Source organism: Anser cygnoides, chromosome 1 (genome assembly GCF_040182565.1).
Source record: "Anser cygnoides isolate HZ-2024a breed goose chromosome 1, Taihu_goose_T2T_genome, whole genome shotgun sequence".
NCBI lineage: Eukaryota > Metazoa > Chordata > Aves > Anseriformes > Anatidae > Anser > Anser cygnoides.
The window spans coordinates 180,572,470-180,596,890 of NC_089873.1; the positions used below are offsets into that span (position 1 = coordinate 180,572,470).

At 40.2% G+C, this 24,421-nt stretch overlaps 1 protein-coding gene across 3 annotated transcripts in view; it reads right to left on the minus strand.

Annotated features, from left to right (window-relative positions):
- Window positions 1–2,700: 2,700 nt before the first annotated feature.
- EPSTI1 (epithelial stromal interaction 1) overlaps window positions 2,701–24,421 on the minus strand; it is a 50,335-nt gene continuing 28,614 nt past the window's right edge. For 2 of the 3 annotated variants that reach the window (XM_048046948.2, XM_013179705.3), the window contains exons 7-11: window positions 19,924–20,017; window positions 12,974–13,047; window positions 11,362–11,467; window positions 5,721–5,761; window positions 2,701–3,310 (exon numbers count right to left, since the gene is read on the minus strand). In XM_048046948.2, coding sequence (XP_047902905.2) covers window positions 5,741–5,761; window positions 11,362–11,467; window positions 12,974–13,047; window positions 19,924–20,017 — 295 coding nt within the window. In that variant the 3' untranslated portion in view covers window positions 2,701–3,310; window positions 5,721–5,740. Of the gene's footprint in view, window positions 3,311–5,720; window positions 5,762–11,361; window positions 11,468–11,500; window positions 11,852–12,973; window positions 13,048–19,923; window positions 20,018–24,421 lie in introns of those variants that run through there. The other variant, XM_048046950.2, reaches the window with a different exon arrangement.

A 24,421-nucleotide genomic window follows, 5' to 3' on the forward strand; every position in this document is an offset into this window, starting at 1 on the left:
CTGGACTAGATAAAACAAATATTTGGAAGTGTAAAACACTGAGTGAACTATGGGAAGGAGCCCTCAGGGAAGACTCCCCAACAGAGAGCAGGGTCATCGCATGGGCAGGACAGGAAACATTCAATTTATGGGCTTAGTGTCTTCTCACTTCCCATAATTTTCTATTCTTTTGTGCAAAGTAGAATAACCACCACAGCATAGGTGATAAAAACTACCCTAAAGAGCCTGATGGTTGAGATGTTCTCCAAGAGGGGATCTGAATTTCAAGCAAAGGTGTGAATTGAAGAAGGATGAGTACCACAAGATGTAAGCTTCAGATTAGTTCCCTTTCTAATAGATAATAATCTTGTGCCTCAGTTCCAGAGTAGAAAAGAAGATACAGTAAACCCTAGAATAAAAGTTGAATGAAATTTTCCTAAAGCATGCACATTGAAAAAACAAAAGTCCCAATAACAAAACTTTTTAATATGCTAGGCAATTGTATAAGAAAATTCAGTAATGAAAATTTGAAACTTGGCAAGTTTCAATTAGGAGTCAGGTAGCTATTTTTAACAGTAGGGACAGTTAAATCATTGGAAAAACTTTTAGGAACATAATGGAGAATCAGTCTTGTAAGTCCTTAAATGAACACTGCATTTCTTCACAGGAAGGTAGTTTCTGATTTAGACAGACTGTAAAATCTAAACATAGGAATCTTACTGTTGGCTTATACTGGATTTCAGAACAGCTGATTGTAATGGCTTAGTCATTCTGTTTGCTTGAATTTGTCTCAGCATGTCCTGTTGTAGCTTCCAACCCCATACAATTCCCTGTTGGAAGGGTGGCTTCTGAAATAACACTGAGATCATCACTCCAGATTATATTCAGTCAACAACAATTTCAAAATAAATAAATAAAATAATAATAATAATTTTAAAAACCTAACTTCCATTATATACTATAATACTATAGTATGCTATGCTATATACTAATAAAATTTATTTTTATGTCACTGCATAATAGATATTTAATTCTGTTGGTGCATTTTGTAACTAGAGGATCCTACTGTTTTTATTTGAAAACCTTTAGCAAATGTTTACTCTAACAGATTGATAGCAAACACACCCAACTATTACTTCCTAACTCTTGACTGACATGAAGCCATTTTCCCAGTCCAGAGCCTTTCTTTTCATTATAACCCCTTTAAAAAGATGTCATACTATCCCTTTACTTTAAAGCTTAAGTTTTGCCAGGATGTATGTGTGGGGAAGTGTTAATTCTGAGATACTGGAAGCCTTCCAACAGGATAAGAACAGCAGTTTCCAGACATCTTGTTAACATCAATTTGTGGATAAATGTGACTTCTTATCATTTCCATTGCAGGCCATGGTTCTCAAAGACATTTCACTGTTCATATAGATTTGTTTGTTCTGCTCAGAAAGATAGAAGAGGGAAAATTCAGATACTTTGACAATAAAAAGGGCTGGAATAGTTAATGTCTGAAATAATAGTTAAACTTTGTAAAGAGCATTTCAAATAAGAGATTGAAATGCTGGATAAGGGGAAGCACTTTGAAGATTGTGATCCAGTTTCATCTTTGAAGACAGCCAAAAGAAAGTAGACAAGCTTAATGGAAGAGGTTATTCAAGGTGACTTGTCATCACTGTTCCTGAATGTGAAAGTAGCAGGTTAATAAAAAGTTCTTATTTTTCTTTGGAAATAGAAACACAGCAACATGACCACACTGAATTTTAACTTCTCAGTGACCACAGCCACTTCCATTCAGCCTTTCTCAGTGTGGTCTAGAGGTATGGTACTCCAAGCATGGAAAGCTGCAGGTTCACAACTTCAAAAAGACTACCTGCAAGACTTAGTATGATCAGAATACAGTACAAGGATCAAGACATTTCCTTTAAAATATATGTGCATGCATGTACATATATGCCACTCTGCAGACATCTAGCCCCAGACCTGATATCTACCAAAGCAGGTTGGGTGAGGGCATTCTTGGAAGGAGATGTGAATTCAATTTTCAAAGCAGCAGTCCAATAGCAGAGTGAAGTACCATTTGAAATCAAGTGTCATTCTATAGGAATGCAGAAGTCTTCCTAAGGAAGTTTCCCAATGTCAGGTGCTTGAAGAAAGGTTAAACCATAGAGCATTATCAAGACCTTTGGCACTCTGAATTAACATCAGCTAGCTAGTAATATGAGAAGCTAGAGTAATTCTCTGAGGCAGAGATATCCAAGAGCAACTGCAGAGAATCCCAGAGGAGAAAGAAAACACTGCAACATGCCAGGTTCAGAAGAAAACATCAGGTGATCCATTATGAAATTACCATATTGCAAGGATGGTGGGAAAATATCATGGCATGCCTGTACACTCCAAAAAAAATACTTGTTCGAGAAACTTTTAACTTTGCATAAGATGTACTTGCAAATGCAGTGGATACTTCTTGTCTGCATGGCTTATCTAACATACTGTGGACACTTCTTTTTTCATTAGAAATATCTAGGTTGTGCAACTGCCTTTTGGAAAGTATTAAAATGTTGTTTGTAGAAAGAGGGATATATAAATTCAATTCCTTTAGACTAGAGAGAAAAAGTAAAAAACTACCCTTGTAGTACTTTTTCCCATTCATGTAACAGAAAGTTATCAAGGTAAAACAGGTAAAGTGAAAAGCTGATATATCACAAAAGATGTTAGAGATCAAATACTGTGTTGAAGTTTTCAGTGTTAAAGTTTTATTTCTTTCATGTGTCGTATTTTCCTAAAAATGTGTTTAGAAGAATTCATCTACAATACACAACAATACACACACTTGTTTCTCCTTGAGTCTCTACTTAATACAATGGAAGAAGTCCCTCCAAACCCCCCAAAAACAAAAAACCCAAAGCAGCAGCTCTCCTATCCCCTGTCCCCACAAGAAAGCACTGTTTTTCCAGTTTAAGTCTCTAGAATTTTTTTTGCTGGATACAGCAGGAAGTAAACATAGATATTCCTGCAGCTTTTGCAACCACTAATGTCTTCTTTTTCTGAGATCCCAAAGACTGGGATAATTGCATTCTGCAAAAGGCAAAACAATTTAAGGGAAAAAAAAAAAAGATGCATTCACTTATTAAAAATTAAATAGGACTTTCACAATCAGCTGCTTCAAATATGCGTGAATAATGACAGCTAGAAACCAGTCTACGCAGATCGCTCATGAAGTGGGTGCGAAGTTGAAGTCAGGGTAGGAAAAAAAAATCACAATGATAAAAGAGCTCTTTCTTGGAGCTTTTACAAGGTCATTTGGCCAAGACCAGATAAAAGTGAATATTTCTCCAGTACCCTGTAACAAGAGGGAGAAAACAGAATTAAAAATTATCTTTTGCAGCAAAAACAAAAATCAAAGTCATACTACCCTAGGATTAAGTCCACTGGAAAATAAAGTCTCCCTTTTTGTGACAGGTTTTAGCTTTTAATTATGTAAAGCACTCATGAAGGGATTTCTATCTTTTTGTAAATTTAATTCACAAAACATTCTAATTATCTGCAGACATATTAATAAGTCTTTGACCAATATATTAATGTAGCAAGCTGAAATGGGTTTTAAAAACAACAGTAATACAAGGATTTAAAAAGTATATCCATCCATAATTCTTATACGGTTCATATGTAAATATATCAGTGGTAGTGTAGATACTGAGTAAAACAACAAAGAACCCAATATGTTGAACTCCTTCAGCAGCCCAAAGTTTACAAAGCTTAATAGTATTTTGGGCTGCAAAAGATGGTCATTTCTACCCCTGTGGGGAATTACCTTTATCCACTTATTGCAATTTCTTTGGTGAATTTGAGTTAATTTTTAATAACAATTCTACTCCTCATAAAACTGAAAAGATGACTCACGGGAGGCCAACTGTATTATTTAGATACTACCTTTAGGATACAACCCTGCTATGAAAATATTAACTAAAACTACTGTTGGAGCAGAAAATGAGGAATAAAGTTGTATAAGAAATTAAGAATATGTCAATTCATCTCTAAAAGAGAAGGGCTTTTAAATTGTTATTTTTTTAATTTCTCTTTAAAAATCCTAGGTTTCCAAAAAGGAGTTATCAGTCATTTCCTAAGGCAAGAGTAATGCGTATCACTACCTGAACCTGCATCAAAAATCCCCAAGCCTAAAAGTAAAGGTTCTGGACAAATCTTTAAATCAGAACTGGGAATTAGGGCAGGGAACCCCTTTCAGAAAAGAACATGGGTTCAGTGAGGCTTATGAAAAGGTCATGTGAAAACAGAGGACCTCATTTTTCTGATGCAATACGGTTGATTTTTTTTTTTTCACAGCCTCTACCAATACAGTCTCCCTTTTTGAACATGGGAAACAGCAGGAAGACTGCAGCCCACAACAAAGTTGTAGTCTTTCACTTACAACCACTGAAAGTTTGCAGAATTACTTTCTGCATTTACAGCCACACTTCTCAGCTGCCCAGAGGTATCCACTCACAGTCCACAACACAAAGAACGTGACTTTATTGAGGTTTTAGCACCAAATATCACCACACCCTGAGTGAACACTTTCAGCGGCATCAGAGTTTCCTCTGACTTGATATAAACATTCTGCAGTTCCTTAAGAGAGAAGGAGTTTAAGATTTGGTATGTGCTTCGCATAGCCCCATGCACACGGTTGCAAAGTTTTTAAGATGTCCTTTCATAATACTATAGAATTAAACCACACAAGCTGTCATACTGAAATGTCAAGATGAAACAAAATGAATAGCAGCTTTGGTACTAACTGTATTGGGTTTACACGGCAAAGTTTTGGTAGCAGGGGGCCTCAGGCATGGCCTCTGTAAGCAGAGCCCAGCAGCTGCCCCATGTCAGATCAGAGCCAGCTCCAGCCAGCTACAAAGGGCCCTGCTGCTGGCCAGAGCCGAGCCAGGGAGTGATGCTGGGTGGGCCTCTGGGAGAGCAGACTGAAGAAAGGGGGAAAAAAATAATGCATGACAGCAGCTGGGAGAGAGGAGTATGAACCAGCCCTGCAGCCCCCAGGTCAGTGCAGCAGGAGGGCAGGAGGTGCCCCAGGCAGGCAGCAGCAGTTCCCCTGCGGCCTGTGGAGAGGCCCCTGGTGGAGCAGGCTGTCCCCCTGCAGCCCACGGGTCCCACACGGAGCAGATCTCCACGCTGCAGCCCGTGGAGGAGCCCCCGGTGGAGCAGGTGGAGGTGGCCTGGAGGAGGCTGCGGCCCATGGAGAGCCCCCGCAGGAGCAGGCCCCGGGCCGGAGCTGCAGCCCGTGGAGAGGAGCCCACGCAGGAGCAGGGGCCTGGGGGTGCCAGAATCCCGTGGGAGGGACCCCACGTGGAGCAGGGGCAGAGAGCAATGGTGAGGGAGCAGCAGACACAAAGCGTCAGGGACTGACCGCAGCCTTCATTCCCCATTCCCCTGCACCGCTCGGGGGAAGGAGGTGGAAGATGGGGGGAAAGTGTTTTTTGTTTGCTTTTAGTTTCTCACTGCTCTAGCTTGTTAGTGATAAGCAATTAATTATATTAAACTCCCCACTCTTGAGTCTGTTTTGCCTGTGAGTAATTGCTGAGTGATCTCCCTGTCCTTATCTCAATCCTTGAGCCCTTTCCATTGTATTTTCTCCCCCTTGCCCTTTGAGGTGAGGGAGTGGGAGAGCAGTTGTGGTGGAGCTCAGCTACCCAGCTGAGTAAAACCACCACACTAACAAGAACTAAGAAATCCATTATTCTTACCTTTTAGTAACACTGATCCTTTATTCCAAGTAGTTTGACCCCTAGAAAAAAAAATGCATTAGTATAGTTCAACATGCAGTACAGTACAATGAGACATTTATGCCAGGAATTATGGTTATCCAGCTACGTGTGTCTTTCCTGGTTACTTGGTGCCCTTTCCTGTCTTTTGAAGCTCCATTTAAAATAATAAGCCCTTCTGCAAGATTCCAGTTCCAGTAATAAATATTTATTTGATTTGAACTGCATATGAATAGCGGGATGTATTGACTCAGAAGATAAACATATTTTGATTTTGCTGAAAAAAAGTCAATCTAGAAATGTTCCAAATATCTTTAGATGTCTTGATCCTGTCTTGGTCATACAGAGTTTGTAAGAGTGAGAGGTTTCTTCTGCTCCTTCCCAGACTACCACTATTCTCTTTGAGGATGAGATTTTCAAAAGAAAGTATGATTGAGCTCAGTCAAGCCAGGCAGAACACATCTGCATATGCTGTTTGACTGCCTCATCAGAGAAGTCATTAAACTCAGCTACAGCATGCCTGGACCTACTCATCTTAGGTCCCTATATCAGTTCCAGTACTTCTGCTGTTTCTTTTTCTTTTTTCTTTTTTTTTTTTCTTCATCATTCTGCCAGGAAACGCTAGCCCATTACTCTAAACAACTGCAACAAAACAGTTTTTTTTTAAAAAAAAAAAAAACCTTTAGACTAACCAGGCTAAAGCTAAGATAGAAAACAACAGTCTTTGCTAAAACAAATTTAGCCATTGTGGATGGCACTCTGGAGCCTTCTCATATAAATACTCTGTTCCAAATATTCCCATGTTAAATAAAATATTTTTCTTTCTCCTGGGAAACCAGCATTTTCAGCGTAACTCTACACATGTAAAAGCTCAATAAAGTCTGTATTAAAGACTGATTGTGTATGCAAAACAATGGCATGCATGCCAGCCTTGTAACTTCATTGACTTTAGAGCTATGATTCTTCTTTGCTGTACAACAGTAAAACTACATGACTGCATTGGATTTACGTGACAAGGATTTTTGTAGCAGCTGGGGGGGCTGCAGGGGTGGCCTCTGTGAGTAGCTCAGAGTCAGATTCAGCCAGCTCCAAAAGGGTCCTGCCAGTGGCCAGAGCTGAGCTAGGGAGTGATGCTGGGTGGGCATCTGGGAGAGCAGATTGAAGAAAGGGAAACAGAAAACTGCTGCGAAACAGCAGCTGGGAGAGCTAGGAGTGAGAAGCAGCGCTGCAGCCCCCAGGTCAGTGCAGCAGGAGGGCAGGAGGTGCCCCAGGCAGGCAGCAGCAGTTCCCCTGCGGCCTGTGGAGAGGCCCCTGGTGGAGCAGGCTGTCCCCCTGCAGCCCATGGGTCCCACACGGAGCAGATCTCCACGCTGCAGCCCGTGGAGGAGCCCCCGGTGGAGCAGGTGGATGTGGCCTGGAGGAGGCTGCGGCCCATGGAGAGCCCCCGCAGGAGCAGGCCCCGGGCCGGAGCTGCAGCCCGTGGAGAGGAGCCCACGCAGGAGCAGGGGTCTGGGGGGAGCTGCCGCCCGTGGGGGACCCGTGCTGGAGCAGTTTGCTCCTGGGGGATGGACCCCATGGTACGGAGCCGTGTGGGAGCAGTTCTTGAAGAGCTGTGGGCAACCCCCGCAGGCTCAGTTCGGGCAGGACGGCATCCCGTGGGAGGGACCCCGCGTGGAGCAGGGGCAGGGAGTGACCCTGAAAGAGCAGTGGAGACGAAGCATCAGGGTCTGACCGCAGCCCCCTTTCTCTGTTGCCCTGCACTGCCCATAGAAGAGGGTGGATGGGGGGGAAGGTGTTTTTAGTTTGCTTTTAGTTTCTCACTGCTCTAGTCAGTTATTAGCCATAGGCAATAAATTGCCTTAATCGCACTACATTGAATTTGTTTTGCCCATGATGGTAATTGGTAAGTGATCTCCCTGTCCTTATCTCAGTCCATGAGCTTTCTTTCTCCCCCTCCTGTTTTGAGTAGGGCGAGTGAGGAAGTGGCATTGTGGAGGTTAGCTTCCCATTGGTGTGAAACCTCCACGATGATATGCTCCCTCTCAGTTTCCTAGCAAATAGTGTAAATCTGGTTAAGACTCCAAAGTAACATTTCCGTGGAGCATGTTGCAAGATCTAAACCAAGTGCTAATCCACAAACCATGCTCATTTAATATAGTTTTATCCCCAAACCATGTTAGTATTGTCCTGCATCCTCTTAGTTCCTGTCCTGTGCAGGGGAAAGAAACACATTGTGGTTTCCTGTCGCATTCCACCTGTGTATTCAGCGCATAGTTGTTTCCCCCTCTAAATATCTAGAATTATGCATCAACTGAAAGAGCAGAGTCAGCATCTGAAAGAGCATTCCTCATTCATATGCATGACACAGGGCGTAATGGAGGCATGAAACATGAAGGTGCAATATGTCACATTGCCTTCTAGATTCTGGGTTTACTATAGCTCAGAGAGTTGCAACAAGACATCCAGTACTTCATTAAAGAAGAGTAGGCATATAAATTTCACCTATTCACTATGTGACCTCTCCCCATAAATAGAATAGACAATAGGGTCCTTGACAGAGACCTGAAAAATAAACAAGGGCTCTGTTACAGGCTTGCCTTGCATTAGCACGTGGTCTGTGCAAATCCCTCAGTGCCTGAGCATGGGCAAATCTCACAGGGGAGTGAATATAAAAAGGTGCCATTATTTTAAAGTTATTCTTTTGTAAAAATATAAGTGTTTTTGTATTTAAATAAAACTAATCATTTGTGCCACTATAGTGAACCGAGATTGTCTCACTTATAGGCCCCAGCTGAGTAAAGATTAAATCTTATTGATTAAACTTTGATGTTGATATGACAACCATTATTTTTTCCCTCCTATCCTAGAAGGTTTATACTTATGTTAGAGACAATGGCAGCACAAAGGACATCAACATTTTCTTGGTAGCATACAAGAAGACTCATTTCTCTCTCAAGGGTGCAGTAGCTCAACAGAGAGAAGTAGAAATTCATTAATTTGTCTTCCCATTAAAAAAGCAAACCACACAACCACCCAGAGAGCACTCTGGCATTTATAACCAAAAAGGGAGAAAAGACTACTTTCATGAAGATACTTCTTGAAATAACAGGATATAAATATTCCTAATAAAACACAAGATGTACGGAAGGCAGAAGAACTGGTTTATTATCAGTTGGTGGACTATTGTGCAGTGCAACTGCTCTCTTCTCCCCTGGCCAAACACACAGAACAAATTTACCTTCCCCTTCCTTTTTTATGTCCCTCATGATACCCAGCCACTGCCCAGATTCTGCTATCTGCCTAGCCACTGCTTTTCATGGAACAAATGGAAACTTAATTATCTTTGAGACTTATACTCCCTTTCAAATTCATCTAAGACCGGCCAGCAGGTTGAAAACCTAATTACATGCAGACAGACAGCATGATCATACAAACTTCATTTCCTTAGGAAACTAGGCTAATAGAAGTAATAACGAAAAATACAGCAGGTATATTGATAACGGTGCAATGTTCAGTTTCTGTAAGCGTGAAGCATTTGTGACTGTGAAGAGTTCAATCAGAAAAAAAAAAAAAAAAGAACCAGGGAAGAACAAATATTTCCTCTTCAGTGCAACTACAAAGAAGGAGCACGCTCAAAAATTACCTGCAGGTCTCAACTTTGGGAACCTTTTTCTTTTCTCTTAATCTTAGTATATGCTCTGACCTCCTTCAGTTAGCTCCCTTGTAATGCAAAACACCATGTTGCAGACGACATGACTTGTAAGCCACTCTTGGAGTTCATCTCTTTTTGCTTAAAATTCCAAGGGAACGGAGAAGAGCCTCGATATAATCAAAGACACCAAGGCTGCAGCCTCCAGCCTACCGTTTGAGAGAGATTTTTCTTTCTTGCTGTTGTTACCAAAATTCATTTTAATTCCTCTCCTTGATGACATACTCTTTCATACTTTATTCTTTCCCTGCTTTGTTCAGTCTTCTGAACATTTCATGTTGTGGCATACAGGAAAAATGGATAATCTAGCATTATGCAACAGAAGGCAGGCTCCTTGGGAACCATTAAGTAAACATCCAGAGTAGGAAATTTATCACTTCTGCACACAGGGTTTTGTTGTTAATTATGTTGATGTATTCTTTGAATAAATATATATATTAAAAAAAAAAAAAAAAACATAAATTGGCTGTGGACATTACAGAGCTGTCTGCTGTTAAAACTCTGCCTGGCTGCATGCGGTGGCACTAACACCTGCCGTAGGGAAGCGGACGTATGGCAACTAATGAAAGGCAAAACCCTGCTCCTTCTGCAGACAGTGCATAAGTTTTAGGTGGTGACAGCAGATTGGTGGAGATGCTGGAGTTCAGATATTGAGACTGTTGGTTGTTATAGACCTTCTTTTGTCAGGAAACAGTTTACACATTGGGATAAAGGACACAAAGTGAAATAAAAATAATTATTTCTACCTTTGTTGCCTTGGTTAACCAGGCCCCCTCCAGCAGATTTTACCTTTTGCATCTTACTAGGTATTAGTTACCTCTGTCCTACTTGAAGTCTAACACTGCTACTTAAAAGAAAATCATTCAGGCCTGCCATGTAGAGTTTGCCTCAGCAAGTCCAAGGGAACTGCTGTGCACAGAGGTGGCTTCAGCCTGGGGTTCCTGAGCCTTCTGCTGTAGCTTGGGGCTTGCCTAAAGCTTGATGGGATTGAGACTCCTTTTCCATTTTCAGTATCTGGTAAACTCCAGCGGCAACACTATCTTCTTCTCTATCATTCCCAGATTTTATAGATGCCCAGGTTTTCCTGGCATTCATCTGCCAAGATCTAAATCCACAGCAAACAGTCCAAGCAATCCACCTCAAGCTTTTCTTCTGGTTATCTTCTAGACAGTTTTCCCTACACTGGCACATACACTCAGTTCTCTTAGACTCATATCATTTTGCTGCTCAGTCTTTGAAAATCTTCCATTTCTACACTGTAGTCCTCTCAGCAATGGAATTTCACCCTAATGGAAATTTTCATGGTGAGAATACTGCACTTTTTTTGGTTTGTTTGTATTTTGGTCACTGAAGCAATTCTAAATAAGTCATATTAATGCCTCATTAGGACAGCTGAAAAAAAACCACAGTACTTAGTACTGGCTATTTAATAGGCTCCAGTCAAGATACCTTTTCTTCAGAAAAAAACTGACAAATACTATATATTTTCAATTAGATGCAGTTGGTTCTTCCTTACCATAATTTTATACAGGAATGAGATTTTCCCTCCTCCACTTTCAATAACATATTAAAGCTTTTACAGCCTTTCCAAACATCTTTCATTTAAAGACTTTCCAAAAACCCCATACAATTTCACTACCCTTGTTCTGAACTTCAGGAAGTACATTGGATTCGGTTCCTTGCACCACCTTCCATGCAAAGAAACAGAGTTCTACTGCAAGAGCAGCTGTTACTCCCTCCTCCCATTTGAACAGCTTATATTTAAGACAGGTTTTCTTCTTAAAAAGCTACTGCAGGCAGCCAGCCAAGACTGCCAGGCAGGCTAATCACACACACACACACATAATAATGTATGGGGAAAAGTCAATTTTTAAACAATCCTGTTGCTTTCATATTCTGTACCCAAAAACTTACCCAGGCACCATTACTGAGGTAGTCCAGACTCCCAGAATATCCAGGTTGGCAGATGCTATTACTCTGTGCTTTGTTCTGGAGTCGGTCCAGGAAAGCATTATTTACCCTTAAAATATAATTAAAAATGAATACTGATTGAAGATAGCTGAGGAGTTCACAAACTCTTGAAATTTAACATTCTGTGAGCAGCTTTCCCTATTCCCAGTTAAATGCACATCATTCTATGCTTTTCAAGGCTGTGTTGAATAACCACAGCCTGGCATGAGATAGGGTAGCTTTCATTTTCAATTCACTAGGTGCATTCTTATCCTGTGATCAATCCATCATGATTAAAAGGCATACCTTGGCTTTTGTGAGAAATGGCCCAAAATTCTCTCTAGAAAGTCATCCTGCATACCACTCACTTGATCAGCGAGGTTAGCTATTTCAACAATTCACCTTAGGTAGTCTTTCAGCTTTCATTATACAAGTTTCTACAAGTTCTGATTTCCTAATGAAAAAAAAAACCAAACACTTAGGCCTTTTTCTAATGGAGACCAGTTGTATAGCTGACAACTTTCCCAGCCATCCAGCTCCGAAAACAACTCTAGCATTTTCTTGTACTGCTTTATCAATCTGCAACGCATGCATACAGACAGATGCAGTTTCCCTCCATCTGTTCCAAATATTTTCTAACCATCTGAAAACTGTTTCTTTTTATCCTTATTAATGCTTAAGACTGACACACATGCTTAGACATGACTGTTGTTTCAGTGTTTTACAATGCTCTCTGCACAAGGGATGCAAAATGCAAGGTACTGGATTATTTCTATCTGGGGACACGAGATAGACTCAACTGAAAATCCTTCATTAACTTCTATGGGTAATTATCCCAATATCTTTGCTGGAGAAATAAAAAGCAATGAAAACTGTACAGAAAATGGTTTCCTACAGAAATAATTTTTTAAAATTTATCTAACTATAAAAAAAAGGTTGCTTTAAAAAAAAAAACAAACAGTTCTGAGGGCTATTTCTTTACACCTGCAGAAAAATAAAAATAAAGCTAAGAAAAAAGCTGAGCTTCAAGATAATGAAAAGTCATTTAAGTGACAGAACTGCAAGATCAGAACGCAGTGCAGCAGTGGGCACAGCATGGGACACGAAGCACCACAGCAGCAGAAAGCCTCGCTGCGCTGCAGGTATCAGTATCTAATCCCATGCTTAGCTCTGTCTGTTAGCTTCAATGACAGTCAACTGCAAAAAAGTTGTGAACAAAGTAGCCTATTCCAAAATAATATTACATATATATGTGTATATATATACAAATATATACATATATATATATTTTTTTCCCCAACTGGCTTTAAGTTTTCATGAAACTACTAATAGTTTCTGTCCCACGCTATATCCTGTGCTGATAAAATAAAGTGAACAAGACACTCTGGGTTGTACTGCATTACTGTGAGCAGCTGTAATGATGGATATCAGTGGTTTATCTGAAGGTGATGTTAAACCAGAGGCTAGGTCAGGATTCCTCACTGCAATAATTTTCTTAAGCATGAATGCCTGCAATTTTGAGACCCTTTCCGGATATAAAATAAATTAAAGTATACTATGAGTTTTTGCATCATACCTCCTCTGTTCATTTTGAAGTGCTCTTGTCCTGGCTTCCTCCTCCTGCTTTTGTTTTGATTCCTTTAAGTGAGCCTGGGAATGATAAAAGTGAAAAACTAAAACAAAAACAAAAAATTAACTTACTTCTAGTTAATGTGCCTATGTTGAAAACCCAATGAATTCCACGTGGCATTAACTTCACCTAGAGCTGTGTCATTCCTGCAGTTTCACTCAGCAGCATTTTATTTACATGACAGCACGGGGCCCAAAACTGAGCTCCTTTTTCTCTTCAGTGTTGCACTGGACTGGATATAAGTGAATTCAGACAGCTACAGTCCTATATTTGAAGACACCAGCTTAAACACAAGCTTTTTACATGGGCAGATAATGACAGGACAAGGGGGAATGGTTTTAAACTAAAAGAGGGGAGATTTAGATTAGATGTTAGGAGGAAATTCTTCACTGTGAGGGTGGTGAGGCACTGGCACAGGCTGCCCAGAGAAGCTGTGGATGCCCCATCCCTGGAGGTGTTCAAGGCCAGGCTGGATGGGGCTTTGGGCAACCTGGTCTGGTGGGAGGTGTCCCTGCGTATGGCGGGGGGCTTGGAACTGGGTGGTCTTTAAGGTCCCTTCCAACCTGAACCATTCTGTGATTCTCTGATTTGTCTCTCTAACCTAGTCCTTTTCTTCCAGACAAACACCGTTCCTAAGCATAGCGAGCCCCCATTAGCTCCAGTTGGCCATACAGTATGAGGCAGAGGCACACAACCCTGCCTGTGCTCCTACCCTAGTGCCTGCTGCTCCTCTGCCCTCCAAAATACTCTAAGGAAGCTTTCCTAAGGCAGTAAGGAGCAGACCTTCAGCTTCCTCTTCCCCAACCCCCAAGGTTTGAATTTCCCAGCAGGTCCAAGGGGAAGAAAGCAGGAGTCATCTAGCAGGAGCAGACTCAGCCTGTTGGGTATGACAGAGACATGCCCCTTGCCTCCTGCCTCTGTGGAGCGTGAGAAGCCAACAAGAGCATGCGCCACGGTGATCACCTTCATCTCCCTGGGACTCCCCCTAGCATGAGGGAAGGGCAAATGGTGCCTACTGGTGTGGTGAAAGCATGTGCAAGCTCCCAGTGTTGCAACAGCCTACAATCCTTACATCGCACAGTATTGAGTTATATAAACAGTGTCAAAGGGACTTCTCTGAAGAGGAGAGTTTGCTCATACAATTGCAGCTGGGACTGCTAAGGAAACACAGCTTGTATGACTGTGCATCGCACATGTGCTTGTTTGTCTATCTGTTGCTCCCTGCAGTGCACCCAAGGACTGAAGATGCAGATTTTCCTGCAAAGAATTTGGCTTGCAGGGTCAGGGGGAATGGATAGGAACGGACCCATCCTTCATATTTTCCATAGCAACCGAGTAGCAGTAGGAATAGGAAGTAAAATAAAATGATGCAGTTAGATAAAAGCTTCAATAACTGAATGGAACTACAAAAGTTAAAAAAAAAAAAAATCAATTTAAGTGGAACATTAAATAAAAACTATGCAATAAACGTGTGAACAAAATCAATAACTGTGAATGTGTTGTGTATCAATATTTGTCTAGCCTTAAAAGAAGAAACAGAATTAAGAAATAAAAAAGCCAACCTTAATTTTCACTGTTTTAAATAACTATTCAACCTGAAAATTAAAACCCGGTATCTGACTTTCCAATATGCTGAGTCCTCTCTTGGAGTAATGTTCTGAAATATATTGCATGTATATGATGCGGTGTTCAAAGTGTACTGAATATTTTTAAATCAAGCAATACATACTAAAACCTGTTCTGAAAAAAAAATGCAACTGACAATACCTATTCGTTTTATAGTTACACTGTGCTAGGAGGTGCACACAGGACAGAATTCACAATTACTTTAATAAATATTGGTTTGAAGTAGAAATGAGCCAACATAAATCTGAGGGACAATTATTGGAGCCTTTAAAATGCATATTATTTACAGTAGGTTTATACGTAGTGCATTACTCTGCACAGTAGGTAATAGCAACGTTGAAGGCAAGGAGCACTGGAAGTGTGTACTAAGAAACAGCAGACTTAGAGGCAGTCCACAGCTTCTTCCTAATCTATGGAAATCAGTGTGGAGTCTAAAGCTCTACACAAGTCCCTTAAACCAAGGCAAATAAAGAAGGGGCATGCTAATCCACATTTTTATTTATTTTCTCCATGGAAGGATAAACATAAAGAATACAACAGCTACAGGCTTTCTGCCAAACAGGACTAGCATTCAAAGATTTTTCCTCCATATAGTTTCTAGGAATAACGATGTACCTGTGAGAAAGAAATTAAGAGTCTCCTTCCCTACCCCAACCTTTTGTTTCCAGCATCCTGGTTGCTATGAAAGGAGCATGATTATGCTCAACATTTAGATAAAGATAGCCATGAGGAGGGCTCAGTCACTTGTCCAGCTCTATCAGAAACTCACCATATGGAACTGGTTGTGCTACCAACGAGTCAACTACTGGGGAAATAGTTTAACATTAATTTGGGTATTAGTAACATAAGTAGAGCCTCAGGTAGAGAAAAGAAGGCTTTGGGAAGACCGTATAGTGGCCTTCCAGTACCTAAAGGGAGACTACAAGAAAGCTGGGGAGACACTCTTTACCAGGGAGTGTAGTGATAGGACAAGGGGGAATGGCTTTAAACTGAAAGAGGGGAGATTTAGATTAGATGTTAGGAATAAATTTTTCACTCAGAGGGTTGTGAGGCACTGACACAGGTGGCCCAGAGAAGTTGTGGCTGCCCCGTCCCTGGAGGTGCTCAAGGCCAGGCTGGATGGGGCTTTGGGCAACCTGGTCTGGTGGGAGGTGTCCCTGCCCATGGCAGGGGGGTTGGAACTAGATAGTCTTTAAGGCCTGTTCTAACCCAGACCATTCTGTGATTCTATTTGCTAATATCTTTTTGCAGTCAATGCTGCCTTCCGCACACTTGCACAGTTAGACCTGGAGCCGAGAAAGACAACTTACTACAGTGCAATTGCCTGGCATAGATGAGCTTTAAGTGGATCTAGTACCCAAAACCATGCCAGAGGGATTGCAGTGGTTCAGATGCATTTCAGGCAATGCATGCTGTACATGTAGAAGATGGAGTTCAAACCTGTAGTTATGGCATGCCCTCTTTTTAGGCAATTCAAAACTCTTCATTTAGGTGGTTAGCAAGTGTAGACTTGATGGCAAATCTGAGTGCTTCCACATACTCGTTTGGGATGGCAGGGTGCACAGGCCTCTATTCTCTAGAAAGAGACTATTGAGAATCTGAGATCATAAATATCTCAGTAAGATTACTTCTGCCTGAAAGAGAGGAAATTGGTTTCCTTAGACTATGAAATTGTGCACCACAATCCAAAAAATGCTCTGCACAATTGTTCAAATGGAGAGGCAAACAGGAGCTAGTCATCCAGACACAAATAGCCACAAACCCAGAAGATAACTGTCCAAATTTTACAACTTCGCTCATCTCTCTCACAATATTTGAAAACAGTGACTAAAAACACTTTCCTTATAGAGAAGCTGTGTGCGTAGGCTACAAGTAATCAATGCATTTAATTGGTTTCACAGCATGCAAAAATGATACAATATGCAAACTGATAATGTATAATTATCTTCCTCTGTTGTTCTTGCTTCATTTCCTCTAATCTTCTGTTTTCATTCTCTTGAAGAGCTTGCTTATAAGAATGGCTTCTAGCCTATTGTTCAGCTGAGAATATACACATATTGGTGTGGGGAGAGGAAGGATCAACATCCCAGACCTCATTCCCAAATCTTTTTACAGGTTATTAACAAAACAGAACTATTTGAAGGATTCGAGTTACTTAAAAAACTGATCAAACTGAAGACTAGAATTTAACCAAGGAGTGGTCTAAAACCTTTCAGGCATTCAGTTTGGCTGAATGTTCAGCTGCACATCACAACAAAGCAGCCACAGCATGTTCTACTCCTTGTCCCAGTGGCAAGCATGAAGTTACCCTGAGCAATCAGAAAACACAATCAGGATATACGACAGTGAGGTGGGGTGTTGTGGGAAGACAGAAAAACACTGGAAGTGTTACCAAGATAACAAAGCAGAAGGGAGGACTGGTAGCAGAGGGGAAACCCGGATTATTTCCATAGGAATATCAGAAAGGGATATGTGGTCGTAGGGCAACAGAAGCTGAGAGATCGAGCTTACTATATTAGTTGGGTGGCAGCCAAGAGAACTGAAAATCTGAACCAGACATCGTGAATAAAGTATTCAACTATGTAAATTTCCATTACAGTGATTAGCCTTGGTCTTTCATAAGCTGTCGCTGTCTGCAGAGGGCCAGCATAGCATTAGGATCTTATAGGATCCTTACGAACTTATACTGTAAAGTCTTTGAGCAGGGACAGAGTATAGCACACTAAATAATGAGCCAGTATAATATAATACAAGAAGTGTGCAGGTTTGACTTTAGTGAGAAATTTGTTGCAGGTCTACACAATGTTCTCAAAACTTGATATATGTGTGCAGAATGACACCATTAAAACGACAGGCACATAATTTGCTAAAAAGACTGAATAGAGAAAGCAATTATTAATAGCTCAATTTTGAGCTGGGAGGAGTTGTTACATCTGTCCTGGGAGACTCATTCTGGGTCCAGTATTATTCATTACTCTCTATAATGGCTTGGAGAATTGTGTGGAGTGTATGTTAATCAAGTTGGAAGACAATAAAAATCTACACAGGACTGGTAACACTTTGAAAGACAGGATTAAAATTACTTATGAGCTTGATTAAATAAGTAGGCCAAAAAAGTCACCGATGACAGAATCACTCCAAAGAAGGCAAATTTGTTCACATGCATCAAGTAATATCTGACACTGAAATTTGAACTAGATGTACTGAATTAGTATCACTATCAAAGAAATGCTGCAAGGGAAAAAAATCAGTCAACATGGAATTGTCCCAGATTTGTTTTAGAGCAATAACTTTAAATAAAAAATACATGTATACATATATATATATATATTTTCCCCTCTTTTAACATGCATATCAGGCACTTCCTAGTTTTATCACACATCCCAGATTCAAATACATTGCTTCTGAATGTTTTAGTTACTCCAAACAAAGGAGACAGATCCGAGATAACATCAAAATTAGAGTGCAAGGTTCGCCAGTGGTTTAGCCTTTTGGTACTATGCCAAGTTTAGATAACAACTCATTGGTTAGGTGCTTCAGATTCCTGACGCAGAGCACAGAGGGTGTGTGTATGCCTATAGACCGTACCTCATCCAAGTTGGTTGAGTTCTTGCTAACTGTATTGCTGCATTATAAGCAAGTGATAAATTGATTCACAAAGGTATAGAAATGCTGCCACACAAAAGACAGGTATCAGATGGTATTAATAAAGAACAGTACAGAAAAATTATGAATTTTATCTGCTTTGATACTGATTAAGCAAAAGATGAACTGTGGTATGTAATTCAGCATAATTTACTAAGAAATTTCTCAAAACCTGCAACTAGAAAGGCAGGTGTATGTAGGTCAAGTAGAAGGCAAAAGCTACAGGTACACTGGTATGTCTGAAACAATTAAGTGTTACTTTAGTCATCCACCCACTTCTCCACAGACACACAGACACCACACTAAAATGCTGAAATCCAAGTCAGTCTCAGGGCCATGAGCTCACTTATGTTCACAGTTCCATGTTCACACCGTACGAAAGGCTGTGGAACTGGGTTTTCCCTATTAAAGAACAAGCTCCTCACCATTCAGAGCATGGGATGCTTCAGAGGGAGGTAGAAGGAGTTTCAAAACATCTTTTCTCCCTTCCCATAGTCCTTTATCTTTCTTGTCTACTCAGGACTACAAAAGACAGTCAGAAAGCCACTCTGTTACAATTAAATCCAGAGGACCCAGCACTGCTGAGCAGAAGTTGGCTCCTTCAAGCTATAAATCTGCTCACATGTGCTAAGATTTCTCCTTGTTTTTCAGAGACACCAAATGACCTGGAGAATCAAAGGGGAAAGGAACCTACTTTCAATAACACCTTCCCTCTTCAAGCAACTGAAAATCAGGAAGAGATACCAGAAGCAAGACAGAGCTGTTGTATATTGTTTGGAGCAATTTCTCTAGTGAGAGGGTTTTGCACATTTCCAAGTCTTCTGAGGAAACATGCAGGAAAATTTTTACATCCCTTACACAGCTGTTGGTGTTCAAGGTTGTATACGACATAGGATTACCCAGATTAGATATTTCCAAGTTTTGCTGATTTGGGACCATTGTTTATAACAATAATTTCTGTCTACTTGACTGCCTGCTTTGTCATCTCCCAGTTTCAAACCCCCCTAAAGGGGAAGATTTCTGTCTTCAGGGTTAATATTCCTCACTGCAGGTTTTTACATCAGTAGGAATGCTTGGTTTAGATGTGAAGAGACTAATCAGATGTGCAAAAGGCTTCTTGAGGCAATTAGAATAATGAAACTTTAGCAATACTTTATCTATTCCCTAATTACATTGATACTTACCAGGCTCATTCAAACTGGGATAAAGTCCCCAAGCACTCTACGGAATCACTTTTAGGATGCAGTGAGAAATAAGCTGCTCTTCCGACTAGATTTTCAATGCAGCAGAGCATCTGCTGACATGAACTAGTTGAGATTTCATAAAAGCTTGCCACCGACTGATGGGTACAGAGCACATTTAAGATTCTGATCTGAACATAGAATATAAATCTGGCTCATATTTATCAGAGAGAGAACTGCGAGTAATAAAGGCAGTCCCCTACTATGTAGGATACTCTGCCAATTTATCACAGACAACGTAGGCAATTCACCCAGAAAGACTCCTTGGTTCTCTCTGAGTTATGTATAGGCAATTAAAGTCAATTAGAATATTCTAATATCACACTATTGACAGCACCTGGAAAGTTGACAGAAAAATATTGCACATTCCACAGTTTTGCTTACCCATGCTGTTGATTCTGGGCCACGATTAGCAATCTGACAGGAATCACTCTTTGGCAAGCCTGAATCCAATCTGTTCAATAATTCATTGGTTTTGCTACAAAGAAATCCAATCCAAATAGAATTGTTAGTACTTCCATAAAAATAAATACAGATTTTTATTCCACCCTTGGAATCTAGACTAGACATTTTATCATGTGACTGCTGAAAAACATCATAGGTAGAACAAAAGGTTATGGGAACAGACAGAATGAAAGGGGACTGAGGAAACAGAACCTATATTGTGGATAAGACATTTGCTGGGAGAATTTTTTAGGCAAATAGTTATTGTCATTTGCATATTTGCAGTCTATAGGGGCTATGCTTTCTTTCTGCATGGTAAAAGCTCATAAAATACAGACTCACATACCATTGGACTTCATCAGAATGCAAGTGCTTCACTGAATTGTTGCAAATCCTTTTACCAGATCCACAAATCTCAGATAAGTAATTTAAAAGATTATTTTAAGGCATTTTCCTTCACTGTTAATACAATGCACCCTTACAACGTATTACTTAATCAGGTAGCAAGACTTCAAACCATTTTGTAGCATTAAAAAAAAAAAAAAAAAAGCTTGTCTTTACCTGAAAATAATTGCACAACATTGTCATTTCTTATTTTGGCAAGGACAATTTTATTTTTCCAATCACATCCCTTATAAACCATATTTTCAAAGTAGCATCAGGTCTCTCACAGTTTCGTAGAATCACAGAATGGCTTGGGTTGGGTTGGAAGGGACTCTAAAGATCATCTAATTCCAACCCCCCTGCCATGGGCAGGGACACCCCCAACCAGACCAGGTTGCTCAAAGCCCAATTATAGATAAGCAAAGTCACAAAGAATAACATAAATACTAAAAGCAGGACTTTCAATGCCGTGATCAGGAATTAGTTTCTTAACCTGCATGCCCAGGCATATATATTCAAGTCCTTGCTCACTCAAAAGCGTAGAGTTAGAGACAATTTTATTTCTGTATACAGCTTTGCAAAGCATGAAAGTACTTCAAGAGGGATTCAACACAAAGATTTACTTTCCTGACAGGGCGGCCAGCTAACTCTGTGGGGGAGAAGATGCCAACAGCAAAGAAAGCTACTTAACCTTGCAGAAAAAGCCTTGTCTGCCAAATAGCGATGATGACTAACTGCAGAAACAGACTGTCAAAAGTGGTTTTATCTTTCACTCCATGTCCTGAAACAGAGAGTAGATGCAAAATGTTCTGCTGGTCAGTGGGTGTATTGAGGAGAAGTGCAGAAAACGAAAAGAAACCTACCTACAAGTTCTTCTGTGCTACTCTACAGAGTATAAAAACACATTAGCTATTTAAGTACAGAGGACTTGCTCACACTGTAGCAAACCATACCTTCAGAGTCTTGGCATTCCCAGTTCACTCCCTTTCCTTCATTACCTGGGAAGTTATGATAACCTCAGCCAAGGCACAATATAGAAAGAACCAAGTGAAACACAAGAACACAAGATTCCCTGATCTACAAAGCACCTGTATGTCAGGGTTAAATGAATTAATAGTATCTTCTTATCCAAGCTTTAAGCACACACTTTTTTTTTTTTTTCTTTTCAGGAGAGATGAGTGGTACAGTGGTAGAGTGGTGAGATTGCACAGAATAATTTTGGGAACTTGAAGTTTTAAATTGCAGATTGTGTTTCTCTACCTATGCTAAAATAACTATTTATTTCTACACCAGAAAGACTAAGAACTCCTACAGAAAGTCTGGACTATATCTGAGAAGGTTGTAGCTCTGTAAAGAAATATCTGGCCTCTTGGGGGTATATCTGGATGCCTTAATTCCTTACAGATGGTACAAGAAGGACTTGGGATATGCACAAGTTCTCAGTACTTGCATAAAAAGGAGGTGGATGGCTAAGACATTACTCTCCCCAGATCAGCACACTGATACTCAGTTTTGGTATTAGAAAAGATGCTTACAAGAGTGGAAGCAAATAAAGTTTCTCAGCAAGAATGTGTACTGCTTTTGTGTACAGAAAACATCCCACTACACCGCATTAAGTGATACAGTAATAATGTTTTCCTATCACAAGAAAGGGACTCAGGTTTCTGAATATGACTGAAGACAAACTGTGTTAAGTCAGTCATCTATGTTAATTCATTGTGTATTGTCTCTGTGAAAACCCAGCAGAGCATCTTGAGATGCCAGACTGTCAAAATGTTGTCTGAATGGTACTTTTCATAATATTAATCCTAAAGTCATAATAATGTAGAGCATAACACAAGCCATGCTGCAGGGAATGGGAGAAGTCAGAGACATGGCAGTTCAATTAACGTTCCAGAGAGGAAAGCATTATCTCCAGAAGGAAATCAGCATATCAAAGTGTCCATAGGTATTTCACATACAGACAGTCAGAGCAACATCTCACTCTCACTTGCTAAAACTTCAGGGGCTAATCAAAAATACTGATAAAATGTGGTCCTCTAAAATAATTAATATGAAGGAAAGAAGAAGATGAGCTGAAGAATTGCGCCAAGCATTATTCTGCATACAACAGCCTCTTGATGTTCTTTGAAAATAGTTAGGCAGAAGGAAATGCAAAATTTAGACAAAGCAGTAAGATGGCACCCTCCTAACAGGCTGTTAACCTGAGCTCTTACTTCACCGAAACATCAAGCTGCAGGGAAGAGAGCAGTGTTTAGAAGCACTGGTTAAGCTGAGGTTTTCTTACAAAAATATTTTGTGTTTTGTGTTGTATTCTGTAGTTCTGTTTCCCGTCACACAATTGGGAACAAGCCTTTTGCTACACTAATTAAAATAGGCTACTCCCATACTGGTTTAATAGCACCAGGCAATACCCGTAGCAATGGGAACTCAGCCATCTGCATTGTGGTAACAGTTCCTGGCATAGTTTTGACCTGTTCCAAATAGTACTTTCCCAAATAACTGTTGGCTGCTGTCCGGGAACTAATATTAACCACAAATATCTCCCATAAGGCTCTATGGATGCAATTGCCCCATTTTGGGAGGCAGAAAAACTTTGCTAGCAACAGAAACAGGCAGCCTCAAGCCTGTTGGCCTCAAAAGTGACAGTGATTGGCAGTGTTAAATTTATTAGTACTGATGCAGCTGTGGTGGAGTGAAGCACTGTCAAGCTTGGGGTTGAAAAACTCTTAAGAGCTGTCATGGGAAAATCCTAACTTTGTTGCCAGTAACATGTTGAGTAACATGGGGACAGTGCGTGACCGTAGAAGTCAGTCCATGTTGCGACTCTTTCTGTGGATCCTTAGATATAACACTTTACATTTCACAACTCTTCTTTAAGCAGAGTCTTTTCTTGTGTACCTCTTACAAGCTGTTACTTAAAAACTTATACTTGAAGTGCAACAAGTACATATAGAGTATAGAAATGTGAATCTGTTAGGTGTTCCACTGAGAAAGGTGTAATTTAGGGACTTACAGTAGTATACCCTGCACCCTCACGAGCTACATCTAGATCAGGGAATTTACATGCATTTCAAATTTTGGGGGACTAAAGGCATGTGCTCTCCACATTCCCACTGAGGTAAGACAAAGGGGTGGATATAAAAGCCTGAATGAGCCTAGGTTCCTTTGGCCTAGAAGATGAAACTAATTCTTCTTCCTACAAATATAGTTTTTGGCTTTAGGTCCTTTTTACAGACTAACATTAAAAATGCATCAATTAAAAAGGCCTCTCGTAATTTCATTACCGCTTCCCAATGAAACCAGTGGCAGTTAATTCTTTTGCTTTAATTGATGGATATTGAAATGCCAGAATGTAGAAAAATATACCAGCTTTAATGCCAGTGCTTAAAAAAAACAAAGCACAATATTGTTGTATATATCATAAATCTATTTATTTCTCTTGACAATTTTAAAAAGATAATGGACACTTACTACTGCTGAAAACAAGACAGTTCCTGAGCTCTTTGGTTTCTCAAGCTGCAGGATCTCTGGCATTACAATTCTACTCTAACAAATGCCTATAAGTATGCTAAGAGCCCTTAAAAAAAAAAAAAAAAGAGTAGTAAAAAATAAAAATAAACAAGCCTAAGCCAGATAAATCATTATATTCATTTCATAGAGGAGACAACCTGAGTGGCTAAGACAACAAAAGGAGCATCTCATGTTGAATGACACAGATGACACAGACACACCAGGTTCCAAATTCATGGCCAGTGAGCAATGCTGAAGTGATTTTTCACCCTTTCCCTCCAATTCTACTGCAAAATTAAGAACCATGCATAATGCATACACAGAGTTAGTTTCATACATCACCATTCACAATGTTTTTTAAATAGTAAAAGGACTCCCCTTCTCAAAAACAAAATCCCAAACTTAATTTCATTCAAGATGCATCTTTTTGCAGCACCAACAAGCATATCTGTACTTCTCCATACCTCAGAATATTTAATTGGCTAAGCATAACAAATTCATCTACTTTTGCAGAAATAAAGATCTGTTGCTTAACACTACA